The sequence below is a fragment of the Athene noctua genome, chromosome 1 (genome assembly GCF_965140245.1).
Source record: "Athene noctua chromosome 1, bAthNoc1.hap1.1, whole genome shotgun sequence".
NCBI classification, from domain to species: domain Eukaryota; kingdom Metazoa; phylum Chordata; class Aves; order Strigiformes; family Strigidae; genus Athene; species Athene noctua.
In genome coordinates, this window is record NC_134037.1 from 7,332,662 (window position 1) to 7,353,312 (window position 20,651).

Below are 20,651 nucleotides of genomic sequence, written 5' to 3' on the forward strand. Positions count from 1 at the left end.
AAAACCTCTAAATTTTTCAGGAAATGGAATTCTTGTTTTCCAGCCAGACACAGTAATTATAGAGACCTCTGAGCAGGACATGAACCCTGTAATGCTTGAGCAAGAGCCTGAATTTTAGGCTTGCAGTGTTTGACTGAGTTCAAAATCAGGCATCATTTGAATCAACTCTAACAGTAATAGAAATGCCACCATCTCCTATTGTAACTGTTCCCATGCACAGAGATTTGAAGGAGTTTCAAATGCATGGATAAATATTGGAAAAGGACCAAAACGAACACAAAGGAAATTCAAGTCCTAAAAGCTATACTGAAGCAATCTGAAAGGCTTGCTTTAAACCTGTTAGAGGAAGGAAATTCACAGTTAAGACTGAAAATCCTGGCTGAAACTCCAGCCTTCAAATACATATACTGCTCTGCAGAAACAAAAAAGGGTAGGCAAATCATACAAATCAAGACCACAGTGTCAGACTGGATTTCCAGTTTTAACTATGATTTGTGACATATTAGAGAACACTTTATTTCATTCTGTTTCCATAAAGTTGTAGCTTTCAGATGGACAGGCCAAGAACAGTCAAACTAGCCAAGGGTTTATTATAGAAGCAAAATCACTACCTTACTTGAGGTAGTGAATAGATTTCTTGCTACAGGTCCATTAAAAAAAAAAAAAAAAAAGAGAGAGAGAAAAGAAAGGGAAAGCAAACCCAGGAAGCAATACTTCCAGAAGTCACAACACTAGATTTAACAGCATTACTTTTTACAGTCCAAATTTCTTTGCAGTACTAGTACTTCCCACAGCAGTATCAATTATGATATTCTGCACAAGTATTTCAAAGCAATTGTTGGTAGCTTACATCAAACTTTGATTAGGCAGTTATCCATAATTCTTCAAAAAATGGGACTTGATTCAATAAATAATTGTATATATATGCATGTATACACATACACGCACATACATATCCATTGATATGTAAATATATTTAAGAGCTTTCCTGAACAAAGGCCAAAATTAGTTCAGGATCAGAGATATGGCTCAGATGACCTCTTGAGGCTCCTTCCAGCATAGTTCTACAAGGTTCAGGATTGAAATTCCAGAGCAATCAGGGTAAAAATGTGTCATTAACCAAAAGGAAATGCTCAATTTATAACTGGCATGCCACAAACTCAGCGAGTAGAGAGGCTGAGGATCAGCCTGAGTAGTGAAAACACAGAACAGGCAGACTCAGTCCTCATGCAGGTGTCAAAACCATTACACAATTTTAAGCAAGTCATCGAGCCCACTTTTCACGTGTGAATAGGAATGACAGTGAAATTCAGGACTAGTGCAAGGATTAACTAGTTATTATTGCAAAGTGCTTTGAAGACAACAGGTGCTAACTAAAATTTCGAAGTATTAGTGGGATGACTAATAAAAATTGTTAGTTACAAGGAGCAAGAACGAAAGGTGAAAGGGGGTACCACAGAAATCCAAGACATCTGGGGAGAAGAATCAGTGTAATAAAATGAAAACAAACCAAAACCGTGTTATTTGGCAATCCCACATGCAAACCACTTGAACTCTACACTTCTAGAGCTTATGTCATCATCGAGCCACCACCTTCCCACTTTGAGAAAGCTGCAGTTTAGAGAACTATTATTTTAAAGCATACTATAAAGCTGTAAAGGAGCAGCTATTCGAGAAAAAAAAAAAAAATCAGATTAAGTCAAGTCACTAATCACGACACTGTTAGAGTCCTCTTTCCCTAGAAATTAATACACATCCTCCAGCATCTGTAAGAGGGGATGTAGAAAAATCACAAATACTCCTCAAGATTTCAAGAACCTTGGAGAACGCAAGCATATTGTGCATTAAACAAAGAAATGATACATACTTTTAAAATATCATATACAGCCCTCCATAAATCCCACAAACCCTCTCATTAAGTGTTATGGTATGATTAATGTTTGTACTGGGCCATTTTAATTAGTTAAACAATTCAGAGTTCTACCTTAAAAAGCAGCTTTGTGAAACTGCAGTAGTTGCAGAATATTTTACTCCTGGGCTTGATAAAACACTAAACCAGAAACTGCTTTAAAATAACTGCCTGCCACAGCACTTTTAGCCAACTTTTGCACCTGGTGCGGAGCGAAAAAGCCAAGTGAACTTTCACTCACTTGTTGCATGTCAGCTTCAATGTGATGTCTTTCTTCTGTTGTGTTTGGGTTTCTAACTGGAAGAGACAAGTAAGCTAAACTAGCAGCCAATCCATCCCTAAATTCTAAGAATGCAATAAAATTTGATACCAATAAATCTTTTCTTTTAACAGCCAGAAGAGATTAACAAAGTTATTTGAAATTTTATCCTCTTCTGTTCTTGCAATAGGACGATTACCTGACAATCCCATTGAATCAAATACCAAAATTAAAAGAGACACAATTAAGCTTGTATATACATAGGAACAGGATATGCATAAATGCATATCCCTAGTAGGTCCTCTATTATTTATTAGCCTTGATGTATATTTCTTCCTCTTACAATAAAAGTTATTACACCTTTGGATTGTCAAATAAAAATCCAATTGGCTGAGACATAGACCATCAATATAAAATTGCTTCCCTCTCAACTACAACTAGTTGACTTTTTTCAGCTCCGCCATTCATTTGCCTCACGATATGGAAAAATCCACTTTGTCTTCTTTGTACTTTAATTTCTCATCAGTAAAGTGTTCCAATTTTTTTTTCCCTAATTTTGAATGACAATGGCACAAAGTAAGATGAAAATGGCAAACAATGTAAAAACATATTCATGAATTAGAGACTGTGAAAAATGTAGTTACCAAGTACTGTGAGAATGGTTGCTAGGAACAGTATCGTGTGAGTATACTGAAGCTGACATACTAGCATCAGGCTGTGTATCACTATACAAGTGCTCATTAGTCTCTATCTATATTCATATATGCTTGCATGTATGTGACAGTGCAAAGATGCCTGCATTCAGACTTCCATGTGTAAGGTGACGTCCACAGAAGAAGCACTTGTCACAAGACTTTCCGTTTTACCACGAATTCTTCACTGAAATACAGAATCTGTCTCTCCCTTTCTTAGTCCTGTGCTGTCCTTCATGGTGACACCAACGGCCATGTTCCACCTGTTTCAACATTATCCACCTACTTTCTCTGGCCTCATCTGAGATTCAATTTGGGAACAACACATCTGCTGACTCTCACTCCATTTGCTACTTCTTGATGGCTTCCCTGTCATCAGCACTTAATGTTCTGTAAAGCTACTTCCCGAACTCATTCTCCAGACCAGACCTTCTGCAAGCTCCAATGCACCAGCCACAGTTTCTCCATCAAACCCCTCTGCCTCTTATTTCAATTATTCCCATTCTCTTGCTATTGAACATTTTGAGAAAGGGTCATGGGATCCTCTTCCAAACTTCCTTCACTACAAGTTTGCTTTCACCTTTCTTTATTCCACTTCTTTAAACACCTCTTTGCTGAATCTCAGGCTTCCTATTCCTTATTCACAACCCGGATTCCTTCTACTATAAGAGAGAATATATGCGTTCCCACAAAGTTGCACTTAGTTTTTGTTCCTGAACACCTTCTCCTGTCCTAAATCTCTGGTCTTTTTCCCAACTCTGACCCACCTCAGTAGATGCATCATATCCTCCCTACTTAGTTTTCAATTTTTTCTTTGCTCTCTGGTACTTCTGCTCACGGTGTACAGATGTCCTCAGTTTATACTTTCCTTTAAAGAAACCATATCTCAATTCAGCCTGTCTCTTCAAATCTTTTCCCATTTCTTTCTCTCTCTTCATCTGTAAAAAACACAGAACATGCAGTTTCCAGCTAATGCACAGACTTCCCTTCTTCTAACTCTGTCTTGGATCAGCTCCAACCTGACTTTTCATAAATCCCCTCCCTTAAAACTGTTCATATATGGGACACTATGTGCCTTTTCCTGGCCAGAAATCTGGGCCTCCAGTACGTCTTTATTTTCTCTGAATTTTCCGCAGCTTTTGATACTGTTATCATCTCCTTTTGACATCAGAAGTTCTAATTATCCACCTTTTTTTTTTTGATTGCTTCGAGGCTTTTGTCATGGGTGAGTTATCTCTGGGGTGGGAGTTTTCTGACTAAACACAGATCTGAGCCGGTCATCCAAGGCATCATTTATAGTCACTAGACAGAAATCATCATTATGGGTCCAAATTCACCTCATCCTGAAAATAAATGCCTGAAAGTCATCAAATAAATGACATGCTGTAAGTAACATTTCTCTATGTTGTCTCCAATAAGCACATGTGACTGGTTTGCAGGAATATAAACTACTGATAGGCAATAACATAATCTAGTAACTAATATGCCATATGCACACTGAGGAGTACGATGCCTTTACCCAAGATATAAGAAAATAGGCAAATTAGAGAAGTTGGTAATTATATATTGTAATTTAAAGGAAGAGTGTATGAAAACAGAGCTATCTGAGTTTGGGAATATTTATGAAAATCACAGATATAACTACTGCATGGAGTCCACTGTACTTAACAGCTGTGTTGAAAATAATTCAGCTGAATCAGATTGACTGTAATGCATATACTTTTTTGAGAGCATCATCTCTTTATCAATTGGTAGCTCCTGACATGTTTTCTCAAATTTATTTCACTTAAGCCCTCCTCTGACCAAGACACTAACTCCATCACATCATGCAAAGAAGCCTTGGACCAGCCACAGTGCTCTTTTAATCACCGATTATCCTATCAGCAGATTTTGCAGGCGATGGGTCTGGAAGGAAAAAGACATCTCTGGAGGGAAAGCTTCAAACTAAATAGTAGTATTTGAATCTGGCTAATACAGTTTACCAAAGTTTATGGGAAGAGAATGTTTTCATTATCACATTCTAACTTGTTTGAAAATTGTGTAAGAACCACTCCTCAAGAGGAGACCATCACCTAGGTGAGTATTCAGTGAATCATCACTGCCGCCTCTTCCTGAGAAGGCAAGCTAATAAGTGTATAGGAAACTTAAAACACATCCGACTTGGTGCAGAAAGGCAGCTTTTTGTTGCACCTAGAGGAAAAATAATGAAAAGAAAAAGGGAAGAATGATAAGACTCAAGGATAAGTTTAATATGCACTTTCTCTGCCTGAATATTTTTCACTTTTCTATGGAACCTGTCACTAAAACAGAGAAATTAATTGATACTTTTAGGTACAGCCACACAAAATTCTTAATACATGATCTTCAATAATAAAAGATATTCAGTTAGCATACAGCAAAATCACAGGTATGAGAGTTAGAGAGTTAATTTTACTGTCAGTCATCATCTTTGTCAGGAATGAGTTACAGTTCATACTTGGATTGCTGTGTTCATTTGCAAGTCTGAGATAAAAGACTGTTTTTGTGTTAGTTTTTTTGTCTAAGTTATTTTCTGTCCACTCAAGGACACTGCTGCCATCAACACTCCTATCAGGTAGAACTCGTGGCTTGAAGATAAAACAGAAATAAAAAGCGTTGACATCTCCCCCAATTAAACAAATACTGATCTAAGGACTTCTGCTGTTATCACTGGGTTTTGTTGGCCAGTGACACTTACAGACACAAAAGAGTTGTATTTTCCAAAACTAAAGCACTTACATTTTAAGAAAAGAAATTTTGTAGTGTTTCAAGAAGTAAAATAGCCTTTTCCAAACTTTCCAGCAGCAGTGTACTATTTGTGTTTCCAAAGTAAAATTCTTTTGAATGATGGTAACACCTTTGCCTTCAGCTATTGTTTTCTTTTGCAAAAGAATAGAAATGGAAGACCTTGACAAAGGTGAAGAACTTCAGTATCGACAGTTATCTATTAATAACAAAGTGCAGTATTAGAAACTCAAGACCTCTGAACACTAGGTGTCAGTGTAAGAAATGGAAAAATATCAAAAACCTGTTGTTTCCAATCAGGTGGATTAGCTAAGAAACCAGAACCAGCTGTGACCACATTTCCTTGTAACTGCATAACGCTGTTAACAAGCCAATCTTCCCCCAAAAAGTTATTCTGAAACTATCAGGTTTGCTTGAAATCAGATAAAGTGATTTTAAAACTACAATGAATTTGCTCTGTTAAACACTCAGAGATGACCTTTAAGGTTTATGAGTTACTCTTAAAGACCATCCAGAATTTTACACTACTCTTTTTTTTTTTTTTTTCACCACAGATATCCATAAATCAGTTTGTGTCTTGCACAACTTAAAGTTTATAGTTTTGATTGACAGAATCAGTGACAAACGAAATATTAAAAAAATACATCTACTGCTGAAAGTCATAGAGGTGACTCACTTCACATGTCTCTCACTTCACTTAAGTTCAGATTTTAAATGGATGGCCAGAATGTTAAATAACTACTTTAGCACATGAAGAGTCACATCCTAGAAGTGCTCATTTATCTCCCCTGACACAAAAGATGATCTGGCATCGTTAGCTCAGGTATAGAAAAATATGTTTGTTTGCGTTTATATCTCTTCAGGCGAATCCGCTCAGGATCCCAGAGGAAAAGCAGAAGGAATGTTACCCTCCATCAGGCACTAACAGTTAATGTATTTGGACAACTATTGCAACAACAAAGCAACTCAGATGATAAAAATAATAATTAAAACTCCATTGTTTATTGGATTCTGGAGCTGATTTCAAAGATACACAGATGCTCTTGAATGTTAACTTGAGGCCCATCTTCCTAATCAAATATCTGTGCATTGCACACTACCAATAAATTTTAGATTCTTTTCATTTAGTTTAGTAATTGCTGTCAGAATCAGACTACTAGACAAGATGGGCCTTTGCATGCAGATATGGACTTTACACATGTGCTCATATAATAATCACCTTACATCATAAAAACAAGTTACGGAATGAAACTCTGAATATCGATGTCCCATTTGACTTCTCAAGCTTGGGATGTAATTATGATTTTTCACACACTGAAAGATTGTTCCTTTTCAGCTCAGCTAAATGATTTGAGACTTTTTTTAGACTACGTCAAAAATACACTTGGCAAAAGCCTGTTCAGTCATAAACACTTTCGATAAAGGAGACTAGAGAGTAAAACTGTTGACAAAATATTGCTTTACCAGAGTGCATCATATTGTGCTATAAAAACCTAATTACTCTTCAACTTCTCAAATTTTTCACTTGTTCTTTTTTAAAGAGCTAATCACCTTGAATTTCACAGAGCTCCAGCAAAATAATAAGTGACATCAGTATAAGCAGCCAACATACCCTGGACACAGTGCATCTGCACACTGAATGTCTCAACTCGGCACAGCTCGTCCCAGATTTCAATAAGTATTAATGTATGCTATACCCCTAACAGTACATATATAAATTAAATAAAGGATGTATTTTTATTTTGAAAACTCAGGCTGGGATCAGCTTATCAGAAAAGCCTGGAAGCCAAGGTAATTGAGTAAATATATATTTAAGAATGACATAGACTCCAAAGACCTCATATGTGAAATTTCATATGTACTTAAGTCCTCTTGTTCAACAGCCTAAACAGGAATCTGATGTGTTAAAGGTAGAAAAAACAGACCTGTACATATAGACACATATACACGCATGCATGTACAACACACATCCGGAAATATTGTGATTATAGCTGCCTGCACTACCTGAATTCTTTATATTTTATATGCACTACAAGACAATCTTTAACCATTGATCAAATTGCTTTTTCCATTCAATCTAGTCAACGGCTTGCATTTTTTTCTTCACTATTGAACGTGTTGCTACAATTATGTGGGCATAATTATTCATTTCTTTCTTTTTTTTTTTTTTCTTTTTTTTCCCCAGTTCTTAATAACAGAATCTTAGTCTTTCCACTTTGTTGATCAGTGAAGTCCATCACCCCTGGATGCTGAGCAGCATCTCTGCATGACCAGGCAAAAAGCAGCAGCTCTCTCTCATAGCACGTGTTGATTCTTCAGACAGATCCATGGGAAAGAAAACATCCGATCAAGTCATCAAGTCTCTCATCTTAAGAGAAAGCACAGAGAGAGGCCAGAATCCCTATTTATGACTCCTGAACTGTCTCCTGAAGTAGATTCCGTGCTTTAGAATAAATACATCTGAATACAGTGAACAAGTACGAGCTAATATTAGATTAGAAAGCTCAGGACATCACTTTTCATATAAATTAACAAGAGAAAAGGTGAAACTTCATCAAAAGTCAGACAAATGACTTCATTGTTTCCAATTTAAATTTTCCACAAAACGTGTCCTTAAAAGACATTTTATAATACTCTAATATATTAAAGACAAAATGCTGTCCATTTGCTCAAGTGATCTAAAGTGCTTGCCAATCAAGAAATACTAGAAAAGAAAAAAAAACCCACAATTTTTTTTTAACAAGAAGTCGAGAAAACATCGTCTTGTGTCAGACATGGTCTTTTCTAAACCAGCATCATCTCCACTCGCAAATGACAGGCACAGTCACTGAACTCTGAACAGGAGTAATAGCATTTGATCTCCACAGAATGGCGATGAATGGGTTGAGTCTGTTCAGAACAAATTTTTTCACTGCATAGAAAAAAAATATATACTCGTAATGACAAAACCTATACTATTCTGTAAATTAAACATTTTTTTTTAAAAAAAAAGCAGCCCTTCCTTTTAGAGTCCCACAGAAATCTTTCAAAAAATTAAACAATACGAATAGTCCAAAATCAACTTTGAGAAGAGCAATAGCAAAAGTTAATGTCAAAGATGCTATTTCCATTTTTTAAAAAGGTAAAAAGAAATAAAGAAAAAAACACTCCTACCAATGCAATAACATCATCTAAATATTGACCACATTTAAGTGATGTAAGTACACAGGGAACAATTAACAACCGCTTGCTAGAGATAAAGTCCTTTTTCTTCTTTTCCATCACAGATGGGAAATGCTAACAAATACACACTGCTGGTACCCATGGAATTTTTTTACATTACAGCCTTATTTTCCAGTTTGATTTCTTCCAGGGCAGGTGTGCCATGTGTTTGCTGCAAATGTATGTGTGTTGTTTAATTTACTCTACAGTAGGAACAGAATGAATAGTCAAAGGATTTTTCCCAGATGGTTTTTGTGAACTCCTTTATCCCATTCATGTAAACACACAGCGTGTTCCGGTTTGCTGAGTTGTATATACACCCTATGACTTAGTACAAAGTCTGAATGTTTAGTTAGCCAGAAGATTGTTTCCATCCTGTGATTCATTAGGTCCCTACGGTACCCTCAACTTCCTTTATTTTGTACAATCACAAATTATATTAGTTTGTCTTATTTTGATAACCCCTCTAATTAATGTCCCGCACAGGAAACTTTATTACTGTTTTAAAACAGACTCATAAAACAAGGACTTTTCCCGTTACTAGGGTGGCATTAGTGACAGTTGCATATAACTTTGGGATCAAGACTGAACAGTGCTTCACACTGTTTGTTTTTATCAGTGGGCAATTTCTGTTAATGAACAAGCTAGTTTCAATTCTTTCTTTTCTAAAAGGACTGTCAGAAATTCTACAATTACGTACAGAAAGGTTACAAGTCTAACAGTTCAAAAATGCAGTAAACAAACCTCGAACTGTATGATTTCAGAACAGCACAGAGGTCACATACATTAAAATGACTATTCCAGTTTGTGAATGAATAACAGGTGTGATTTTGTTTTTTAAAAAGAGCTGTAGGAGCAGGCTGTAAACAACCAAGAAAGCTCTATCCCTGTCTCTGTTTAAATCCGCATTTTTTCCTACACCCCTCTCCTGTTGTCATTGTCATTTTCTATGGATGGGCAAGTAAAGATGAGTTTTCCTTCCTCCTTCTCCTTTCATTTTAAACTGTAATAAAACGGTTAACAGCTGCAGCAATAAAGCTGGGACGTGAAGAAAGCACACCACATTCATCCAGAAAATATACAGCCCTTTGAAAATATAAAATTCACAGCGATCATGATTAAGTACTTAGCATTTCGTATCAGTAAACCTATCCCTATGCTTGTCTCTGTATTTTCACCATTCCTTTTCTTAGTTGTGGCAAATGACTACCCAATCTTTATAAGTCCCTACTATAAAAAGCAATCTATTCCACAGGATGGATTTACTACCGATTTACTCAGGACTTCACATACTGCTGAATATCTGCATCTCACTCTAAGTGTTTTAACTATGAATTATTGCCACAACTTAAAAATAATCTACATATTCCATCACCTGCTGACCTGTGTTCTTGCTTCCGCTGAGACCGAAGGACTGATGCTGAATCAATTATATTATCTGAGTAAGAGATAATTAATTTCCAATAGCAATAAACCAGAAAAATTTAAATTATCTATGTGTATATGCAAAGAGTTCATGCATGCATATATGTAACACAAGACCCAAATCATGTTCCTACAATGGAAGCAAGACTGGAATATTAATAAGTATTAGGTAGCAGCACAAGTTGTATGAAATTAAATTCTTCCATAAGAAGACAAAAGTAAATGATCAAAGAAATCCCAACAGATATCATGCACAGTATAATTTTAGGCAACTGTGTTCCTATAAATTGACACTACTGCATTCTAAAAAAGCCAATCGAGTGGGTTTGACTTAAATCTTTGACATCAATTGAAGAGATCAGAGTCCATCTTCTAGCAGACACACATTAGCTGACAGGAGGTAAACCACAACTCAATTAACATGAATTCTATCATTCATGACAGTCTCTGCAATGACTTACCACACTTTACAAAGATTTTTAACAGATCAAACATTTAAGGGATGCAGTCCAAGGCAAGTGCTGTGGCCTTCCCTCTGAGCAGCCAGTCTTTCATAGACAGATAAGGGTACTTGCCAGTACGGAGGGCCTTTTGGGCCCTGCTGTTTATAAGCACATCTATATTTTTGGTGTGCAAATGTGTAATTTTTCATATTCCCTTGCTGAACTCTGTGCTACTGCTAAAACGTATTTTACTTTATAAAAACAAATCTAATCTCTTCCCAGAACCCATTTGATATTTCAGAAACTTAAAGGACTGAAGTTCTGATCTAGTGCTAAATTGAATAAAATTCTGTGAATGCAGGTGTCTGTACTACTACTACCATATTCAGCATGCCTAGAGAATAAACTGCTGGTAGTTCATTCTGACAATAAATGGCCGGTCCATACATTCCCAGCACAAGGAAGGTAACTCCTTAACAGACGTTTTGTTTTTAGTACAACATGATCTTATTGTCTATTAGCCTCTGAACACAACATCTGAAGCATGAACATGGAGCTATGGCCCTATCAAGAGAAGATACTAAGAGATCTTTAGCTTTTAATATCAGTCTAATAATACTGCATTTTAGTATGACCCAGCTCAGCATGACAGAAATTCTAGGCGGAGATGGCCAAGGTGAGGAGAGACTTTCCCTCTTTCTTATATATTACACAAAACAATTTCCAGATGCTTTTACATCCATGTATGTGCAAGACTTCAGTTATTTTGATGTCAAACCTCTCAATGGTAATTACCAAGAAAAATTCCTATTCCATTTCTCTTAATTACAGTCTCTATTTCTTGACAAAGTGCTGAATAATATTGATTTGTCCTAAAGCAAAATCTTTGAGTTCCCTTTCTAAGGGTCTTAATAGTTATTAACAGATTATTAGAAAAGATAATGCTTCAAAATCTTCTTACTGCACATGCAAATTGTATTGGATATGATAAAAGAATGAACTAAAAGAGGTCTTAATTCTACTCTAGATGGTAATTAATTTAAAGGTTTGTCCCCTTCTGATTAACATCTTTTTGCATTCCCTGATGGATCTTTTTTGTAGGCACAGTTTTCCTTGTAACAGACACCAACTACTTCTGCTTAACTATAAAGAGCAATATAGCCTCGATTGGAACCTCTAGTCTGAGCACACATAAATACAGTTTTAGGGGTAACATTAAGGCATCTATAAATAGATACAGATTGGTTACTAAACAAATAATATCAATCAACAGTAAATTTGATTTCAAATTAAAAGCTGAATTCTCATTGTGCTCTTCAAATATATTATTCTTGAACAAAAAAATGTACAGAACTTTCTCATTCTATGGGGTTTTTTTGTTTGTTTTATATTGATATGTAAATAGCAAAACATTTATTATAATTACAATATATGGAAAAATTGCAAAACTCATTCTAGCATTCTGACACAAATTAGCTGGAATTTATCCCTCAACTTTTATTCCTATCTCCTAGATATTCAAACTCCAGCAAGTCACCAAAGGATCCATTTATCAGTCAGCTGAGGAAATAAATTCCTCAAGAGATTCATCTCATCTAACTCGGAAACTAATTTTAGGACGACATGATTCATACCCTGGAGATGCTCATTTCCTTCTACTCATTGGTTATCTACTTTTAGCAGAGTTTAACTTACTATAAAGCAGTGTACATATTACTCAAAACACAAAAAAATCAATCATAAAATGTGATGTGCACTTAAAGTCTGCTTTTCAAGAATCTGACTTGTTAATGCAGTCATCTGCTCTAACAGCCAGACCTCATGAAGTATAATAGTGGTTTAAAGCAGTGACTGTATAAATCTGTCCAAACCAGACCTTGATTTAATAGAGTTCAGATCAACTTTGAAAATAGGAAGCTGGAACTACAAACCTGTGAGATACCAGAAGTCAACCAGAGGTAATCATGCTTGCAACATATTTTTTAATTCAGAAGCTCAAACCTGGACTTAATCAACAAGTACAAGCTTTTCTTACAAATGTTTACTATGAAGATGTATGTAATATGCCAGGCTTATTGCAGCATAAAAGTTCTAAGGTTTAGCCTTAGGTATTATGGATGGCAAAATGGACATGAATTTTGAGAAGAAATCATTAAAGTACACAGTGAGAACTGTGTAGTCTGTTAACATGAGTAATATGACAAAATCCAGGTAGTAAGCAATAAATTTACATCTGCAGTCAGCTTTAATTATAAAAATAGCTTTTTTCTAGTACTGGATATATACCTGCAAGAACACCTACATATAAAGTGAAAATTTAATATAACTACATAGTAACAGCTCAATAAGGATGTGCAGTTATTAAGGATGACAAATGTGCAAAAATCCCTATCAGAAGTCTGGAGCATGTAAAAAGCTCCTGATTTAAGAGTTCCGGCATGTGAATGTCAGAGGTCAAAGCAATGAGCTATTAAAGATACTTTCACTTCCTCAGAAATAAAGTGCTGTCTTGGGCTCAGAGGGGAAAGGTTAGAAAAGCTGTTTATCTGCCGCTCCGTTCCCATTCTTCCTTCTGTCAGGAAATCGTACGTGCTCCTACACCCCACGCAGGGTTAACCCTGGGTCATGGTCATTCCCCAAGTAAGTGCTCGGCTTTGATTTAAGTGCAAAGACCACATGGCTGCAGGTTGCATTTTCTCAGAAGGCACATTTTGATGTAATGCTCATCTCAGCTAAACCTCAGTGGGACGTAAAAGCACAGATTCTTCACCACGTTATTGCTAAAGGAAGAGTAAAGCCACAGCTATTGGTTTGAATAAATTAAAGGGGTCATTAACAAAAATAAAATGTTATTTTGTAGTAGCTAGAGCTAGAAAACGAATTAAAAATATATGCCCAGAGCAGCATGGAGAAACCTGCAGAGAAGGGAGAGCTGTTGTCCCCTCCCCAGGAGCCATAGGGCATGTTTGGGACAGACTGAGAAGAGGATAAAAAGCAAAGAAGCCACAGCACAAAGGCACCAGGAGACTACAGAGACAGGGATACACCACCGGGCTGTGGAGGTATGAGCAGAAAGAAACTACCCGGAGGTGAAAGTGTTTGTTGAGATGCAGGAAGCCACTGAACAGTTGCTGGATTAAGTGTAAAGCTGAAAGAAAGCACCTGCCTGCAGGCAAACAATGGGCAGGGGGAGGTTTATTTAAATTACATCTTCATACAAATATTTGTATATAATAAAAAAGCATTATATGTATAAATATATACATATATATATTATCTATACACACATAGATATAATACGCAGTCTGCCCCATTCTGGATTTTCTCAGTTTACAAATGTTTTTAATTCTAGTTAGTAACAGAACCTAGCTTGAAACTTAAAACCCCTTCTGATTGCTGAAAGGGCTCATTATAGATAAAATATCTAGGAACTTGCAGTTCAGCGCTGTAGCTGATGCAGGGACTCATCATATGTAAATATTAGTTATAATACATATTAGTATGATTTATATACATTAGTTCGATATAACGTCCATACCCATACATGCTGGTAATTTCATTTGAAGAATCACTATAATAAGTGAAAACCATCTGTTATGCTTCCCAAGCTACAGGTGAGAGATAAGAGTATAGCTTTCTGTACAAAATGTCAGATGGGAGATTTGTGTCACGGTGTAAAATACCATTGCTGATTTCTTAAGAGGTGGTGTTGAACCTTAAATAAAAACTATGGAGAGGTTCAAATTTAGAGCTGCTTCTGACAGGTGAGAAATAGCACCGTTTACACAACATTTTCATTGGCTTTCAATCAGGAAAAATATTCTGAGAGAAATCAAAACATCAAGTAGTAAGAATATTAGAACATAAATATTAAACAAATAATGCATTAACACAAATAGTAGAACATTAAAAAATTAGCAATGAAGTCTTCAGATGACTAGACACTTTTTAACGACTTTTTAACAAAAAAATATATCAGCTTTATTCCCAAGGTTAGGTGGGGTTGCAGGTATCACACAAATACAGTATAGAACCATAAGCAAAGGGCACGCTCTCTATCTGCAAACCTAGGAGTAGCTTCTACAGATTACAGAGGCCAGAACATCACCCTCAGTTTCTGTGTTTTATTTGTTTCTAAAGCCGGAACAATCTGTTATTAGTCATTTGATCATGAAAAACGCCATGTTTCAAGAAGTTTTATAATGAAAGCTATTTTATCTGTTATGTTCTTACCAAATTTATCAGCTGAGTGTGGACGATGTCTTCCACCAATATTGCAGTTTCATGGAGTGGCCTGCGAGCATCTCCCAGGGAAAACCTGAAATAAAGAGGTTTATTACAAGGCTGTGAAAATGAGTTACAAAGAAACAAAGTAAATTGTCTCCACAAAAATAAAAATTAAAAAAAATATTAATAATAACAAGCTTAATACACCTGTAAGTGCAGAAGTAGATCACTCAGTGTGGCGCAAGGAATATACACCAAATCAGTGTGGTTAAAGGAACAAGAGAGCTCCAAGAAAGGATAATAAAGCACATGGTGAGAAAAACTGAAAAACTGAGGAAACAGAGGAAAATCCAGTTTGTGGGAACATTTGGGAAAAAAATAAAAAAAAAAGCATAGGCAAAGCTGTAGCATCTTCACTACTAGGAGTAATTCTGTATTTGCAGCCCCCTTCACTTACAAAATTACCAAATAACTAATTTAAAATGAAAACCTGCTAACAGGTATTTTATCTCAAATCTAAGTGCTAGCGCTAAGTTATGGAAGGAACTACCATGGATTAAAGGTAAACTTTTTTGCACATAACAATATATAAGAGGCTCTTAAAGTCTACACTGCAAGAGTAAATTACAAGAGATCACAAAGAGACGATAGCGTTCATATAATATTGCAAACAAAAGGCAAGGCCATGCCAACACATTATGAAATTAGAAATTGTGGTGACAGGCTTTTTGCATGGCTTTACCTTCTCTAATAATTACTCTCTACACTCGCTAAGAATTGCTCTCTACACTTCTCTTAACTGCCAGTCATTCAGCTTAAACTGGGATTGCTCCTTTGATCAGGGATGGGCAGTGGCCATCACTAGCCTGTTAAAGGAAGGGCTATGGAAAATCTGAATGCTAGCTCTGCAGTTTGTACCACCTCTAACCCACTGCAGAGCCTGAGCATTTCCCATGCAATGCCCCCAAAGATTTATGAAACCATTCATCTGAAATTGGTATGGTGGCCTTCAGCTCCAGATCCAGGCAGAGTACAGGGGTACTTAATTTGAAACATCTAAGAGATCCAAGTGGGGCTGACAGATTTACTACTTGTTGGTAGCTGCACTCTTTCAGAAAGGCTGTCAAAGACCCAGTGAAGGTCTTTTAGTGTCCAGAATCATAAAATAGTTAGGGTTGGCTTTTATCATGTTACGATGAACGGGAGCAAGAACTGGCTCAAGAGTTTCATAGTATACATAAAATTTTGTCCCACACTTAGGCATGAAGGACCAGAGAACCATGACTGTGATGGGATAGAGAAGTGCTAAGAGAGCTCTAGTAATATAGGTTAGTCCTCTTGCCACATTAATTGCCGCATATGCCCACATCTCTCCCTCTGACAGCAAAACCCCTTGATTACCTAGAACTGTGGCAAACAAAAATCAGCCAGAGCAATGGATAAATTTCCCCAAGAAATTTGCTCAGCTGACTTCTCACTTCATCTAGATCCAGTGGGAGGATGGTGGAGGGCTATGATCTACAGTTGCTTGGACATTTGCACATCACAGCTTTTATGAATGTTGAATCTCTCAGTCCTAGTACCTGGTATTTGCACTCCAGAATCCTAAAACAGGCACAATATTTTTGAAGTAAAACTATACATCAATGGAAGTCTCATTAAATCAAAGTTACTCATGAAATCATTGTCAATAACCATTCTACATGTCTACTAGTTGCTCTACCTTCCCTCTATATCTTACTTCTGTCTAAATTATTTTTAAAACATGAAACCGTTCATTTCAAAATGGTCTCAATGGCGTCCGACGCTGGCTCACTGAAAATATCTTATCATTACAAGGATATCAAAATTAAAAAATAGTATTGCAGTCTTATATCATCATAGTGAAAGATGAAGATAACTATGCTTTCTAATATCTCCTCAGGCCATTTCTAAAATAAATGTACTCTCTCCATCTAAACCGGAGTTTTTAAAATAAGAGAAGTTATACAGTAAAATAGATGCATTGTAAATTAAATTACACAGGCAAAAATAACATTACAGATTCTTATAAAAATAGTGAAATTTAATTTCTAAGCAACACTTAAATCTTCATAGGTGACTGAATATCTAAATTATTTTCTTACAAAAGCATTCTTCTATCCTTCAATAAAATAAAACAATGTTATCTACTAGATAACAATGTTATCTACAACTAAAGTGTTATAGAGTCGTTTTTTCCCCCTTTATCTAATAATGAAATTATATCCAGCATTCTTCCATCAGCATTTTAAATTCTAGTGATATTAAATTTCAGCTTGATATGCGTTAAGAGCACAACAGAACTACTCAGGTAACATCTGAGCATAACCCACTGTAGTATACTAGCCATAGTATGAGGAAATTACACTCTCTATTTGTTCTCATTTGTCTGTTGTTGAGACAAGATGGTCATGTTTTATAAAGTGTTGTACAACATCTTAAAAATGAGCAAAACTCAATGATTTTCTTCTCTGTTATGCAGGAGTGCACGTGTACAGGAATTATAATGCCAGATACTTCCTAGACTACAAGCACAGCACAGCAAACATTCCGGATACTATTAAATATTGTATAAACTGAAAATATCTGGATATTATATAGGAATTACATATAAAAATAGAAATATTTATTACCCTATAACACTGGAATATAAAATAATATTGAAAATATCACAGATTCAAAAAAAAGTACTCACAAAGGATAAAACGTAAGTATTTCTGGCCTGTAAATTAATGTAAATTAACATGAAAATTTAGGTTTCTTCTAATCACAGAAGGTATACAAAACCAAGCAGAATTCAGTTATCACAACCATAATATGTTGTTCATTCTTGCTTACTGCCTTTTTAATATTTAAAAGTAATTTTTCTTTCTAAGATTTAAAATGTAAAATAAAACAACTGTGTAAGAAACTAGTAAATGCCTGGTTGCCAGCTTTATAACCTTGAATACAAATTTATTTTATTCACAGTTTTTACTAAGTATTCTACATAGACAAATGAAAGGTTTTTGGTTTCCTTTTCCAAAGACAACAAATTCGAAGAACAAAACTCTGGTTTTGAGGCAGGACACTGCCTCTACGTTGAGATGCACTCCCTGTCTACGTTTAGCAGTCTCTCTCACAAGTAACTATCAGTTCCCTAAACGGCATGAGAAGCAGAAGAGATGCAATCAAGATGCAGCACACTGGTCTGAAACAGATATCAAATCGTTTTGCTCCATTCCGATGCAAAAGGATATGTGAGAGTTGATGCTGAAACATGAAAAGGGATGCAAAACCAGCTGCACTGCTTTATTACATAGAAAATCAAGTTCCAGATGCATCTACTTTCTTCCTCCCTCACTTACATTCTTTCTACCTTCCCATTTCCATCGCAGTTTGCTTTCACTGTTTTCCCACGTAACTTCTGCCAACTTCTTTCCCACCCACAGAAAACTAGATACTGGCATGGTGGTTTCAGCAAGAAGTAAAAACCACCACACCTACCCGCAGCCGCTTCCTTTTTCTTTGCAATGGATACAGGATTTTTTAGACACTAAAGAAAAAAAAAAAAAAAAAGCGAAGCTTCAATACTTGTTAATCGTGTTTGTATAGTATTTGATATGTTTATTGATTCCAACATGCTTATAGGAGAATATTCTTTAAGATACCAAACACAACCTTTTCTTACCCCTTTTTGCTACCAGAGGTAGTAATTACGAATGCGTAAGCAGTTAAATTAATAAACTCTACATTTTTGTTCTTCAGTCATGGTACTTCTCCATAGAAGAAAAAAAACCACTAAACTAAGAGTCAGGGGGCTCAGATTTTTGCCAAGTTGCAGAATACCAGGTAGGTTAAAAACCAAAAGAAAACCCTTTAAAAAAAAAAAAGGAAACCAAAATTTGGTGCCCTTGTTTCTGGGAACTGAAACTGAACCTGACGCTTTAATGTACCTTACAAATTTCATTTCACATGTGCTTTGCTTTTAATGGTTCATTAGAGTATTTTAAAGAACATTCCATTCACTACAAGTATAAATAAGTCTTCCTATGAAACGTATAAAAATTCTGTTGAAAATAGAAAAGAGCTGTTTCACCACAGGTGAATGCTGAAGTGGACGTATATCAAAACATAACATTAGCAGTGCATCAAAACAGTAAAATGATATGAAAGAGTGTCCTTATAATAGAAGCATCTACCCATTAGACACATCATACAATAACAAATCCTTCTTAGAAGATCCAATTTCAAAGGTTTGCCTGTTTTAAGGAAACATTTTTACAAGGGAGTTATCAACTTACCCAGATTTTCACAGGAAGATTAAAATAGTAGCGTGGAGAAAGAAAAGACTGCTGCAGCTCTTTTGTTGTTTACTTTTAGCTTTTATTTCTCATTTATATTTAAGTTCCTGTAATGATGACTACAAGCTCATCAGAAGGGTAAACGTCCAAGACACTAAATGCCTACGTGACGCACCATGACATACTATGCGTAAACACACATGCACATGCTAAGGTTTGACAGCTACTCATGGTGCAGGGACCTACATTTATAAGAACCTCAAAACCTTGGGCAGCTACAGAAATAGATGAAGTACCCCCTTTGCTCCAGTTCTTGGGGTTTGAAATGCTTACAAAAGGTACTGGAGCAGGCACAGCATAGGCTTGCTTCACAAACCCTGATGCAGAGCTCCCCAGGTGGCCAGACCACCAGGAGAGCAGAGCATGGAGACAGAGAGCTGCTGCAATCTCCCATCCTCCACAGCCTGGAAAAGCTGTCCTGGCCAGAAAGGAAGTATAACCAGGGTGGCTGGGAGTGCACTAAACTAGAATAAATAGTTTCCCTTACTGGGGCTTCCACTGAGTTCATACCATAACAAAGCTGCCCCAACTCATGTGGAATTTACCACCTTGAACGAATTTGAGGAATCTAGCCTAGGAAAAGTATAAAAGTAGTGAGGTAGACTGGTGGGAAAAAAATGCCTTTGTTTACTTTTCTAAGAATCCCTAACAATTTTTCTTTTCTCTTTCTACATGAAGGATTCGCAGCAGCAGAGATGGAACCTCCAGACTTGAGGGTTTTATGCATGTGAAGATCGCACACAGGGCTCCTCCCTGCAACTGGACTTGGACTGTGGGTCGCAAGGGTCCGTGTGCCTGCAGTGCCAGCAACAGGAGAGACCTGGGTGGGTGCACGTTGTGTATATGGGGGTGTAGCCAGTGGGTAAGGATAAGAGGTTTGGGATCCACGTATCCAGGTGGCCATAAATCTGGGCTGGACACAGGAGAGATCAAAGGATCTGTGTGTTGGCTACTGGAGGGACAAGGAGGTCCACACCAGCTGCTGGGGAGACTGTGGGGCCTGGGGCTTGTCTGAGACCCGTTTGTCTATGTGTCTCTGCATGTGAGGATCGAGGCTCTCTGGAATTGAATGACTGAGCTTGAGGCTACTGGATTCAGCAATTCCTAACTTAGGACATGTGTTGAAGTATAAGACTTAGATGTGTCCATGAAGGTGAGTATTTGCACATGAAGAAGCACACACAACAATATACTGAGGAGATCAGAAAGACATCAAAGGAGCTTGGAAAGTGTTCAGTCAACACTTAATGAGAACTTAGAGACTAGACTTAACTTACACACAGACAACTACTTGCTGACATCTGAACCCCGTGTCTGTAGCAGCAAGCTGATTCCCACCCTGCATTTTCATCTGGCCAGCCAAGCAAA

At 36.6% G+C, this 20,651-nt stretch overlaps 1 protein-coding gene across 4 annotated transcripts in view; it reads right to left on the reverse strand.

Moving 5' to 3' along the window:
- SUPT3H (SPT3 homolog, SAGA and STAGA complex component) overlaps positions 1 to 20,651 on the reverse strand; it is a 278,497-nt gene that overhangs the window by 123,432 nt on the left and 134,414 nt on the right. For all 4 annotated transcript variants that reach the window (XM_074895503.1, XM_074895502.1, XM_074895501.1 and 1 more), the window contains one exon: positions 14,926 to 15,010. In XM_074895503.1, the coding sequence (XP_074751604.1) occupies positions 14,926 to 15,010 (85 nt within the window). Of the gene's footprint in view, positions 1 to 14,925; positions 15,011 to 20,651 lie in introns of those variants that run through there.